General features: G+C 41.1%; 3 protein-coding genes across 3 annotated transcripts in view; all 3 read right to left on the bottom strand.

Annotated features, from left to right (window-relative positions):
• Nucleotides 1-1426: 1426 nt before the first annotated feature.
• LOC311104810 (fibroblast growth factor-binding protein 1-like) lies at nucleotides 1427-2552 on the bottom strand. The gene is made up of 2 exons (XM_084146734.1): nucleotides 2496-2552; nucleotides 1427-2360 (listed from the first exon to the last, which is right to left on the bottom strand). The coding sequence occupies exon 2, from the start codon at nucleotides 2343-2345 to the stop codon at nucleotides 1671-1673; it is 675 nt and encodes a 224-aa protein (XP_084002860.1). The 5' UTR covers nucleotides 2346-2360; nucleotides 2496-2552; the 3' UTR covers nucleotides 1427-1670.
• A 505-nt stretch (nucleotides 2553-3057) lies between these two features.
• fgfbp2a (fibroblast growth factor binding protein 2a) lies at nucleotides 3058-4874 on the bottom strand (the record flags this gene model as incomplete). The annotated part of the gene is made up of 2 exons (XM_084146713.1): nucleotides 3058-3715; nucleotides 3973-4874. One exon carries the CDS (start codon nucleotides 4872-4874, stop codon nucleotides 3981-3983), a length of 894 nt encoding a protein of 297 aa, XP_084002839.1. The 3' UTR covers nucleotides 3058-3715; nucleotides 3973-3980.
• Nucleotides 4875-9613: 4739 nt separating this feature from the next.
• Nucleotides 9614-12054, bottom strand: part of LOC311105097 (prominin-1-A-like) — a gene marked incomplete at its 5' end in the record, with an annotated part of 133076 nt that continues 130635 nt past the window's right edge. Inside the window, one exon of the mRNA XM_084147098.1 lies at nucleotides 9614-9884. Coding sequence (XP_084003224.1) covers nucleotides 9758-9884 — 127 coding nt within the window. The 3' untranslated portion in view covers nucleotides 9614-9757. The remainder of the gene's footprint in view (nucleotides 9885-12054) is intronic.

Here is a 12054-nt window from a genome sequence, read left to right as displayed (position 1 = left end):
TGTACGAACCGGCCCATGGGGGATACGAGTGTATTGCCAGCTGCATACAATGCGTTTGGACGGTAAAATGAAACGACTCAATATCGCCATCTGCCGGCCTTTGGGCTAGAAAATGACATGTTACATGTGGCATGTTTGTAACTGGCTTTGTCAATAGACCTAATTCGTTAACTTAGGGCTCTATTCAAACAGATCCGCTTTAGCAGACATCTGCATAGCGGTTGTTTTGGCAGTGTTGGAGGTGTAACTGCATTAGAGCTGTCAAATCCACAACTGGTTCCTGGCATTATACCTACAGCTGACATTGTCATTGGCATTAAGATAAATCCCATGCAGCCTTGTTTAGTCCTCAATTAGGATGATAGAAATCCTCATCATTTTATTTAATGATTTTTCAATTTGAGCGTCATTATTTCTATATAGCCTACACATTCTCATTCTGAACAACTAATGACAATGCTCAAGGGCAGATGCTCACTGATTTGACAGCTCCAAAGCAGTTACACCTCAGACACCCCAAAACATCAGCTATGCATGTTTCAGCTATCACCGGTTAACGCTTGATCTGATTTAATCTAGGCCTTAATGCACCTATGGGTCTCTGAAAATCCTAGGAATGCAAGAACCTCACTGTATAATGATAATAAAAATACCAATAATGATGATTAATGAAAAGCTATTGGACCAAGACTAAAGAACCATCCAAGAGTCAATTATCTCATCAATGAAGAGGGTTGGGGTTCATTTCATTCAAATTCCCCTCAGTGCAAAGAATGATTGAAATCCAATTAATGGAGAGAAAAATGTATCCAAAGTATCTTTCCTTGATTGCCTGATAGTAATAGTATTATAGTTATAGCAAAAAGACCCATTAGCTATCAAGCACAGTTATGTAATTTTATAAACATCATGATTGTCAATTGTTGTAGTGTTCTATATGAAAGGCATAGCTAAATGTCACGGACTAGTGTTTAGAACATGTGCATTTTTTTCACCTTGGAAAAAGCCAATGAAAAGCCAGTAGTCAGTGCCAAGGAATGCAGGATCAATCTTCTAAATGATCCGTCTAACTGACTTGCTATAATTACAGTGTGTAATTACCCAACATGCTCAAACTCCTAACCTTTTGGCAAATGCAGTTGAGTATGCACAGCAGGGTTGTGTGTTTGTGCGCGCGTTCATGTATGCTCATGCGTGTATGAGTGAGTCCATGCAGGGTGGTACGGAATGACACTCTGTCTGCCAAGTAGTAGTAAATCATACAATAATCTTTAGTCATTAGAAAATAATGAGGAATAAGTATAATGCTATACATCATTGACAAGGATAATAGCCTAACTCCAGTCCGCCCTCCTAGAAAGAACAGGCTACACAGCTGCAGAAATGCTTCAACTACACAGGCATATGAAGAGAAGAGTTGAGTACATAGAACAACACATATTTATTAAGTACTGTAGCTTTACAATGAATACAACACATGGCAAAAATATTTCAAAGGGACAATTGGTATGGATGATATGAGACAATCAGTCTTGAAACTCGGTTAAATAAAATATCCATCACAATCCATCAAAATGCATACATCTTCAGGAGGAGTAGCAACAAGTGTTCATTTGTTTATGACAAAATCAATGTGGGAGAGAGGACATTTAAATTAATTCATTTTACTCTCAACAATCCTCATTCTGGACCATGGTAAAAAAGAAAGTACACAAACTCGACCAGGAAGACGCGCAATATTCTTCTGCCAGTCTCTTTTGATCAACTGCGCAAGATTTGGCACCCAATGAAGAGGCAGAGGGAGAAGAACGCGGCTGAATCGTAGTCCTTGGAAGTGTAACAACAATATCTCTGGGTGTATTGTTAAGTTTGAAATGTGCGTCCTTGGGAGCTTTTCTGCACATACCTGCTTTTATTAAAGCCGTGGAGTCGAAGCATAATTTCTTATTTTTATTTAGAGCGCGCGCAATCTGTTTCCAATAGGCTTTGGTGTTGGACCCGTACCCAGGGCAAGTGGCTGGTTTGGCCACATATTCGCAGTCAAAACTTGTTTGCCCTTTTTTGCAGTTCACGCTAAGCACAAAGTCATTGTCACCTGTCGCAACCCAAGTGCATTGCATTTTGCCTTTGGCGGAGAATCTGCCCTTGAACACATTTCCTTTGGGGCTGCTGTCTTTCTTCTCTGGAGATTGGACGTTGGGCTTTGGTTGCTCTCCGTCCTTTGGTTCCTCTTTTTCTTTCTTCTTCATCCCCCTTTTTTTGGATCCTTGACAGTTAGCCACCATAAGCTGCTGAGATATGCAGGCAATAACCAGCAATACGGTTAAGTTGATAAGGAGTGTCATGTCCCGCTAAAATATCTGCAAAAATGGCATAGTTGTGTATGTTAGTACAGTACAATTACCTCCCATTCAAATAATTGCTACTGTAGCCTATCACAACACAACAGCATAACATTTAACATAACATAACAGGGGTTATTTTTTTCAGCTCACCTGTAGATTTGGGAAGATGGAAATGGTTCAATCCCGTTGTGACACCTGGAGAACGCGCATATGGCATTTATAGAGCACAGACACACCCACCACCACTCCCTCACTCCACCAACGTGGGACATAGGCAAAAGCGCACAGTTTGTCCGAGTTTATTTGGTGGTATCTGGGTTTATTTTTTGGTATCTTGTCAAAGGTTTTTGTCCTTAATTAAGCCTATCCAGTCTATTGTCACTTAAAACGAGTGAAAACCATCATACTGAACATTTTTGATTACCCCTAAAAATAATTCCGAACTTTTCTCTACAGGTTAAACTGGTCTATTAAAAGTGCAGTGAGCAGCAGTCATTGAAAAAAATAATATTTTAAAGAAGTTGATACAACAGCGTCACATACTGGGGAAAAGAGACACTGCACCTCAAAAAGGGTAGTATTGAACACAAAGTTAAACATTAACGTTTCCAATATTGCTCACTTGGACTTTTTCCCTACTGGTATTAAAAAAATGTGGAGACAGGCTTTAAACCTAAAGCAAGCCAGTAAGGAGCACAGACACACTAACAAGAACTAAGAACACACTTTATTCATTATATACAGACATTCATACATTGATTGTGACATTTCAGTCCAATGAACCAGTGGTAGAGTTTGCAGAATATGCCTCTCTACTATGTGAATGACACAAAAACCTTGTCATGTTTTTCCCCAACACAGTATATTCAATACATGGTTTATGGTGATACAAACATACACATAAACAAACATACAAAAAAAGGCAAAACCAATGGCGTATCTGCCTTAGGAGAGTCCATTATAGGGTACCATAGGTTTGTCTAAATGTGTAGAGTGCTTTCTGACACAAAAACCAAACTGTAAAAAAATTAAAATAAAATGGGGACGAAATGAGTACCATGTGAAAGACGACGGATTTAACTATCTGTCCATACCCGATCCACACATTCAGGTATGGATGCTTTCAGTTGTCATTGTGACCCTTGGAATTACTATTTCATTGGTATCGGTCTCGATGGAACATTCACAACTCATGGTGAAATGGCTGGCTGGAAAGATGTTTGATTAACAGTAATGTCAGTACGATCATTCCCATTAAGAGGGTGTTAGAGCTCTCTTCCAACATTTATTAACAAAGTCCTCTTCTGGAAAACCACTCTGAGCACCTCTTTAGTCAGACCTTTGAAGTCATCTTCACAAGGAATCTAAATCTGGGAAACAGAAAGCAAAACGTTAGTATAGTGAATAGGTTTACATTTTCTACTCAGTAAAATGCTAACTAGACTTTGACCTAAACATGAAATCATACTGGTCACATTTTTATAGAACTTAATTTAAATTCATTTAAGAGACATTTGATCGACAGACATGCTTTGTCATATAAATGCTTATCAAATGATCATGATATATTATACAATGCTTTAACTACAATTCAGAAAATATCAACAGCCAACTTTTTTCAACTCACCTTCATTATTAGTTCTGAAACCAACCAATGACATAGGAACAGATGCCTTGGAGTGACCGCCAACAATACTCTTGTGCAATCTTTTTGGCATTGCTCTTGACAGTGGGTTTGGTTGGTTTTGGAGTGGTTGGTTTGGGTGTCAGAAGCTTTTTCAGTGTCTTGTTCACTGCTGGCTTGACTGGTTTTGCTCCTGCTGGTTTTGATCCTGCTGGTTTTGCAGCTGCTGGTTTTGCCTGCTCTGGTTTTGCCTGCACAGGTCTGGATTGCACTGGCTTTGTAGGTGCCTGCTCTGGTCTTGCCAGCTCTGGTTTTGTTGGTTTAGCCTCAGGCTTGGTTGCGGATAGCTTAGCCTGCTTGACGATCGGTGCCTTGGGGGTCTCTGGTTTCACCTGGGTTGGCTCCTGGGCTTTCTCCGGCTTTTGGGGGGTGGCTGCTGATGCTGCCTCTGGCGTGGAGGAAGCGGAGAACAACATCTGGGCGTCTTCCGGTGCCCTCTTGCACATCTGAGGCTTGATAGCCTTGGGTGCCTGGCAGGCGTTCTGGAGTTTCCTTAGGTCCCACATGATCTGGGTGAAATAGTGGCGAGGGTTGTTGTTGTAGGCACGGCACATCTGGGGCTTGCCCGTGTACTCGCACCAGTAGGTTCTCTCGGCACCCTGGCACGATATCCTCAGCCTGGTGACATCTCCCTGGCCGGTGACACTCATGGTGCACAAGTCCTTTGCCTTGTTGTTGAACTGGATGGGGTCCTCCCAGACACTCTTCCTGTTCTCTGCAGCAGCAGCGGTGGCAGCACCACCACCATTGCCTGCCCTCGTGTTGCCATTGCCGTTCTCGTTCTGACCCTCCACTGCCCAGAGGCAGCAGGCGAGGAGCAGCAGTGCGCTAGCCCGAGTCCACATGGTTATGCCAGATGCTTAAGTGTGAGAGAGGGAGTGAGAGTGGGACTGCAGAAGCTGAGGGTCCCTCCTGCTATTTAAGGGCTCTGAACACAAAGAGGGCATTCAGGTGAAAAAACCCTGGGTTACAAGAGTCATCAGGAAGAGGGGAGGAGAGTAGTGCCCCCATCTGCAATGTGACTATAACTTATGGTTGTCTGGGGACTGTCAATGAAAGCCAGGACCACATGTGAAACCAATTGGGAGGGAGACGAAGGAAATAGTCAGAGAACATTGATGTCCTCAAGTTTAACCAGGTGTTATATAATCGACCATACTAGTATAGTATATAAGTGTTTCATTGACAAATATGTCAAGCACAACCTTGTGGACTTTTAAAAAATCCCCAGACTGCCCTTCATTTTGAGAAGCTTGGCACACTGATGCCAACATAACATTAATGTAATCGTTCACCATGCCACTTTTACTTTTTTTCTCTGTTTTACATACCGTTGGTATGTGTGGTAAGTACATTTCAACTCAATACCACAATGTGTCTTAAAATGCTACGCTATAAGGACATGTTGAACTGTTCAAGGTTCACTGCTGTTTTAAAGTTAGAGGTTTACAACCATACAGCACAGCCTATAATTTCCTTCCAAACATAAACACAATCAAATCTAAAACTGGAGACTGTGGAGAAACTTGAGGAAAGAAATCAGAGAAGTTCCAAACAAATATGCACATGGGTGGTGGTAGGCCAACCTAGTGTGTCACACAGGAAGTAATTACTGTGCTAATTAAGAAAGAACAAGAATAACCCATAATAGAGTTGCTGACTCGAGACAACAGCATATATAGTATGTAACATGGCTGTTCAGCAAGTGTGTGTGTGTCTGTGTGATAGAGAGGGGGGGAAAGCAGCACATGCCTCTTGCAACTTTATTTTCCTAGCGATCAATCATAACAGGGGAGAAAGGGCTCCTTGTGAGTAACACGGGATCTGTAATGTAAACATCCGGAGCAGGTTCGCTTCGCTTTGTGGAATCAGGGAATTGCACTCTGTGGCCGCAAGCCAAACGAGGGGCCTGGCATTTATGCCTCTCCCTCCCTGTGCATGTCAGTGGCTACACAGGCTTTGCATGGAGTACCAAGAGTTGCAAAGGTGGTGAACCAAAATATATCACTGCAGACAGCCTGAGGAACGATGAGCTACGGTTAAGAATCTAAATACAATCACCTAGCTTGACTCTCTAAAGTTTAAACTCATTACTCAATCTTCTTCTTTAACCAGTTGCACATTTAGGGTGAGGGAGAAGTGGTCATGTGCTATGTGCAGGTTAGAAAATGTATATCTGGGCTGCACAGATGTGGGTGTGGGTGCCAAATGACTGTGGAAACCTCATGTCCTAGCCCATAGCAAAACATAATAATCTCATATCCAAAACAGCGGGTACATAATGGAGTACGGCATTTTGGCAACATTATATAAGACTATGTGGACTTAAGGTAATAGCTAAAACATGTGTAAGCCCACTGTCTCATGTCAAATGTTCCTGATCATGTGTAGATAATCATTTACATAAAACAAAGGACATGGTGTCCAAAATAGCGACCCCTTGCTCTTGAAAACTTGAAACGATTGGTTTCTCCATTGGTTTCTCCAGTGGTCACTGAGACACAGCTCTAACAGGAACATTGATAAAAAGATTTCTGTACAAGAATGAAACTGAAAGTTTATTCACATTTGTACACTTTCAAAAAAACATCATACAAGGACACTCATTTCCAATGGGCACCATCAGTGCCCCACTATCCAGTGCCACCATTACAGTTTTACCCTTAAAACAACCAGTAAACATTGCACCCACTATCTAACCAGATGGTGCATATAACATGTCTATCATTAGAACTCAGTAAAATAGCATGTTATGTAATAATCATACACTTCTTAAGGTAAGCAGTCTGCAGGCATGTACTTAAATAATAGTTATTGGGAAGTGAAGCTTCTTTCCGAGGCTCAATGGGCAAGATCAGTTATACCAATAACAAGTCTTCGCTCATCTCATCAACAAGCCTCTATTGGATTGGCTTAATGCCATTTGATTGACAGCACATGGTAGTTAAGTAGGCTAATGTCCCCCATCTTTATGAAGCAGAAGGAACATAAAAACCTATAAACAAGTGTGAACAGATGGGTTATATTATCAGGGTGGCATGTACCGTACAGTATGTTAACGTTGTTCAGCATAGTCCACACGGGTGTCATCATTCACTTTAAGCAATACATCTCTTTATACAAATAACTCTTCAATACATTCACCCTTCCATAGTTCCATAGGTACCAAAAGCTACTGTGGGATTAAAAAAAAGATTGAAACAATATATTATTCATAACTGTTATACAACTAAAGACCTGAGACCTACAGTAAAAATAGGATTTGGCTTTAAATAGCAGTTCTCCAATTTAAAGTTTGACCACTACAATAGCCCCAAAAATATATTGATTAACATGCCATGTTAGTATACTCAACATGATACTTTGCATTATTGTTAATCAATTAATCAACTAAGGAATGTTATAGTCTCTTGACATTTCTGTCCAGGTTCATGTGATATTCCACCTGTTATACACTGATATGAGATACAGTAATTCCTCATAGCCAACAAGATGGTGGACATCAGTCAAAATGCTAAAACAGGTCTAAAAGGCAACCGTCAGTAGTTTGCCTCAACCCAGCATGGATAACAACCTCTGGCTGTCTTGTAATGTTGGAAACATACAAAAGTCATGCTATATTGTCCTTATATTATTCAAGCACAAACATATAGGCCTATGATCCAAGACCATCAAGTCTGTTTCTACACCAAGTCTTTGTTTCACATGATACGTCTCAAACAGCTCTCCCCATCAGTTAGTAAAACATCATTGCAAAGACCACTCAACTATGAGCAGAAATGGCAATGTACTCATAGTAGCTCTACATGACCTTTTAAAGATCTTTTCAGTCACTGTTTACACAACACGAAAGAAGTACAAAAGGTTTGAGAGTACACAGCCATGGAATTGTTGTTGTGTCCTCAATTTGAACTCAGCCTCGGCTCTGATATTGTGGCCAGACTAATGTAAACACATTAGACAGCTGTGTGAGGTGAAGGATGAAGGTCGACCGACACGGGCTCAGATGTATGGCTTCCATATAGTTCCCCAGGGAAGATCAAAGAAAGGGTTGATGACAGCACCTTCTGTAGTGTCCGAGGGGGTCCTATTGGACAGCAGATATCCAGAAAAGGCTGTGACAGGACATTAGGATCTTGTCAGTAAATAGATCCGTGCAGATAGAGGAAGAGAGGACCAGGTGAACACACACAAAAGACATCAGGTAAGGACCTCTTTTTGGAGCTTTGTCTTGTCCACAGGGTGGGAAATTGATGGGGTCCTAAACATTTTAACACTGCATTCAACATCTGAGAAATAATGCACTGATGTAAAATAGTCTATGTAGATAGCCAACAGATTGTATAAAAGTGGTATATTTCTATGCTAAAATTGATAATAGAAAAGCGCAACAGTATCTACAACTATAGTGGAAACTTACAATCAAGTGTTTCAGTTCCAGCTTCCAATGGCACTGTAGAAGAGAAGATACTGTATCAGAAAATATTAACATTTAATTTCATCAGATTTGATTAGATATTTCAGAAGCTTATTGCTTTTGCCATTGACCGACTCAAGGGAGAAATGAAAGCAATGAAATGTGAGTTTTGAAATGAGAGAAGCAAGACTTTCATCTTAAACTGTTTAAGTCATTAGTAATAGCAAACACACACAGCGGGCCTGGTCTACAGTACATTTATAGAGCAGTTACAAGTGGTTAGACACAAATACCATCAAACCATTTACGGTTTAGGGTTTATTAGTGATTACAAAAATAGCAATCCTCACCGTGAAGCCTTTCTGCAAAGTCAGTGAAGCAGACATGCAAGTGCTAAAACAAGCTGTGAAGAAGGGTGAATTGGGGGTTGCATAAGAAAATATGGTGTCAAGCAAAGGATGAGACAAGAGAGAAAAGACTGTCAAAGTTCTGGAGGTTTTTCAGTGTGGCAATGGCATGCAGACAAACAGCAGGAGAAGATAGTATGTAGGCACAAAGATGGTATGTAGGCACGAAGATGGTATGTAGGCACGAAGATGGTATGAACGGAGAACAAAGGAAGGGAAGACAATGCTGAGGAGGTGGACGGAGAGATGTCGTCCGAGTATTCAGTGGTTCTCAGTACCTTTCTGGAGTCGGTCAAAAAGCCTGGCCCTCTCTCACCAGTCAATATGCCTGGGGGGAGCTGAGGCCCGTGGGAATCTAGACATAGTGTCATAGGCAGGGATGCTAGTGGCACAGGGGTACAGAAAGGGGGACAACATCAATGCCAGGAAAAGGGAACCTTCGAAGGTCAACCATTTTGTTAGCCCTGTCTCTTGCTTTCAGATCCTTCACTTGACGGGAGCAGCAGGCTTTTCCCAAGACACAGAGAGCAGAACCACTCCATCGACACTCGCTGAGGGCTTGAGGCCAACAAGGGATGGTATGATGCCAGGGTGAATGTATGCAGTACATTTGCCTGTGTGTAACCATACACGTGTTGCATATGAACTGAACTGAGGGAATAACATCCACTCTATCCAAACTGATTTTCTATTGACTTTTTGAGAGAAGTAGAGGGTGAAACCATGTTCATGGTGAATTGATGATGATATCGGGTAGATTGTAATAAAAGATAAGCCATAGGTGGTAGTCTTAGCAGGTTGGTTATTGTCATGTTCCCTTGTCTGTCATTCTGTGGTGATGCTCTCTGTGTCTGGTTCACACTGCTTGGCTGTCCAAATGTACATTTCAATGAAAAACATGCAGTTAGAGGTTGTTAGTCACATGAGCAGTTGTCTCAGTAGTACCACACCAAAGCAGACATGCTTGCCTCTCTTTTTGCCTCTCTCTGACCAAAAGGATCACGTGTACATTCACAGCAGTTTGCCCAATTCTAAAGAAGAGGAAACATGCAAGGAGTTTCTTTTCACTCGATCAAGTCATTGTGAACAGAGCATGCAGTGGGTTAGTAATGGTCCAAAGATCACGTGAAACCCCAAACCCCAAAACACACAAGCGGTAAACAGTGGACTAAGCTGGCTTGTTTGTGACCTCCCAATGCTGGAGCAGCAACCAGAGCAGCAGCCAGCGGAAAGAGTCCAGCTGACCTCCAGATGTGTCTGAGGGCATGCACTGTGTCCCAGCCACCTTATTAAACCACCCCACTGAGTGACTGACTGACTGCCCCCCTGGCCAACATGCCGCCCCTGCCCCAATCCCTCCCTGAAACAGGCCATGCAAATTGATTATTTCCGTCGGGCTGCTTTATATTTTGTTTACCTTGTCAATACAGGGTTTTGGATACCTTGTAAACGCTCAATATGATAACCATTATTACCAATTTCCATACTGAAACAAAACATTGCATACCAAAAAAAACGTGATAAAAAAATATGACGTGAGAGACATGGCATGGTATTAACCCTCGACAATAAAAGTTTTTTCTCTAAATCGGAAAACCTTGGAAAATGCTAGGGTCTATTCTAAATGTAAACAAATGTATGTTTCTATATAGAAAGTCTAGAATGTATAAACCACAGTATTTTATCTTACACCTTAACTTACAGAAACAGAGGTGGTCTGTAAGAATCAGATCAAAGTTTATTGGTCGCATACACAGTTTAGCAGATGTTATAGCGGGTGCAGTGAAATGCTTGTGTTACTAGCTCCTTACAGTGCAGTAAAATGTCAAACAAGTACACAAATAATCAAATAGTAAAAACAAGAAATCAGAGCCCATAATGATCAACAAGGGGCACTTTTTCAAGATTAAAGGAAAGCCAAAACGATCCACCAATAGATGCATTTCAAAGCTTAAAACTTAAAACCAGCACCAAGAAATCAGCAATTCAATCTATGTACAAAATCCACAGAAAAGCGCAGATGTATGGATGAGTTATACTGGAAGGAGAAAGGAGAGGTAAAATGGGTCAAATGAATCTTACGTTTTCATGGGAATTGTAATAATGCTAGAAAGATACAAAAAAGTAAAAATGTTAATGAAATGCTCGGCAATAGAAATGCACCAAAAGGTTTTGGGCATAATATCATTGAGCAAATGACGTCGATACACGTCGTTGATCAAGACACTTGGTGACTTGTCTATCGCATTCATTCATTACTGTAAGTGCATGGGAGAGGTGAGGGCTACTGAAGGATGCATAAAACAATATGAATAGTACTTAATACACCGTTTTTTTTTTTCTTAAAGTGCAAAGTGCTTGACAGAGAGAAATTCAATGAAAAGTAAGGATGGAAGGAGATGGAAATAGTAGGAATGGTTATCACAAAGTAAAATGCCAAGTCCCAGAAACAGAGGAACTGTAAAGGAAAAGAGAGAGAGAAAGAGACAGAGAATTAAGTAGAAAGAGTTAAGTTACTGTTGCTTACACCTAGTTACTACTGCGAATGTACTGCAACAGACAGAAGAGAGGAAGGCAGGGATAGGGGAAGGATAGTAGGCAAGTTAGAAAAAGGGCAGGACCAGAGACAGGACAGAAGCAATGCTATTACCTCATACTGAACTCGTCTGTTGTGGATTGAGTCAAATTGTGTTAATTACCACTTTGTCATCCTGACTCGTGAGAACTGATAAGACTCCTCCCAATTTCAGTCTTGTTAATGCATATCATAGGGTCTAATAAGGAGGTGTTCCCCTAGATTACTATCCAGGCTCAAATCAACATCTACTGTATGGCCCCTTTAACCAAATAGGCAGGGGGAAAGAGCTCGGTGGGGTGGGACAGTTGTCGGGGGAAACACTGTAAGAAAGATCACCATACATTAAACTAATCACTGGGTTGCACTACAAATTCACAGCAGGGGATTTCCAAACCATAGCTATAGTTCACTTAAGAGGATGATCAAAGGGTTCTTTCCAGATATGTGACCGACCGGCTCGATTCGGTCTTATGTAGCAAAATTTGAAATAGTGTTTTTTTTTTTACATTGGATAAAAGTAGAGACTCCGAGCTAGAAAATGGTATATCATATACTACAGTTGAGTAACAATGGGACAGTAATTCTGCTTTGAAAGTTGATAAACTTGTAACCCCACTTTTGAG

This window comes from Coregonus lavaretus (assembly GCF_964263955.1).
Source record: "Coregonus lavaretus genome assembly, chromosome: 29".
NCBI lineage: Eukaryota > Metazoa > Chordata > Actinopteri > Salmoniformes > Salmonidae > Coregonus > Coregonus lavaretus.
This window is presented reverse-complemented; position numbering and strand designations above follow the sequence as displayed.

Excerpts from the sequence above, each read along its gene's own strand:
- LOC311104810 (XM_084146734.1), bottom strand. The coding sequence starts at position 2,345 with ATGACACTCCTTATCAACTTAACCGTATTGCTGGTTATTGCCTGCATA.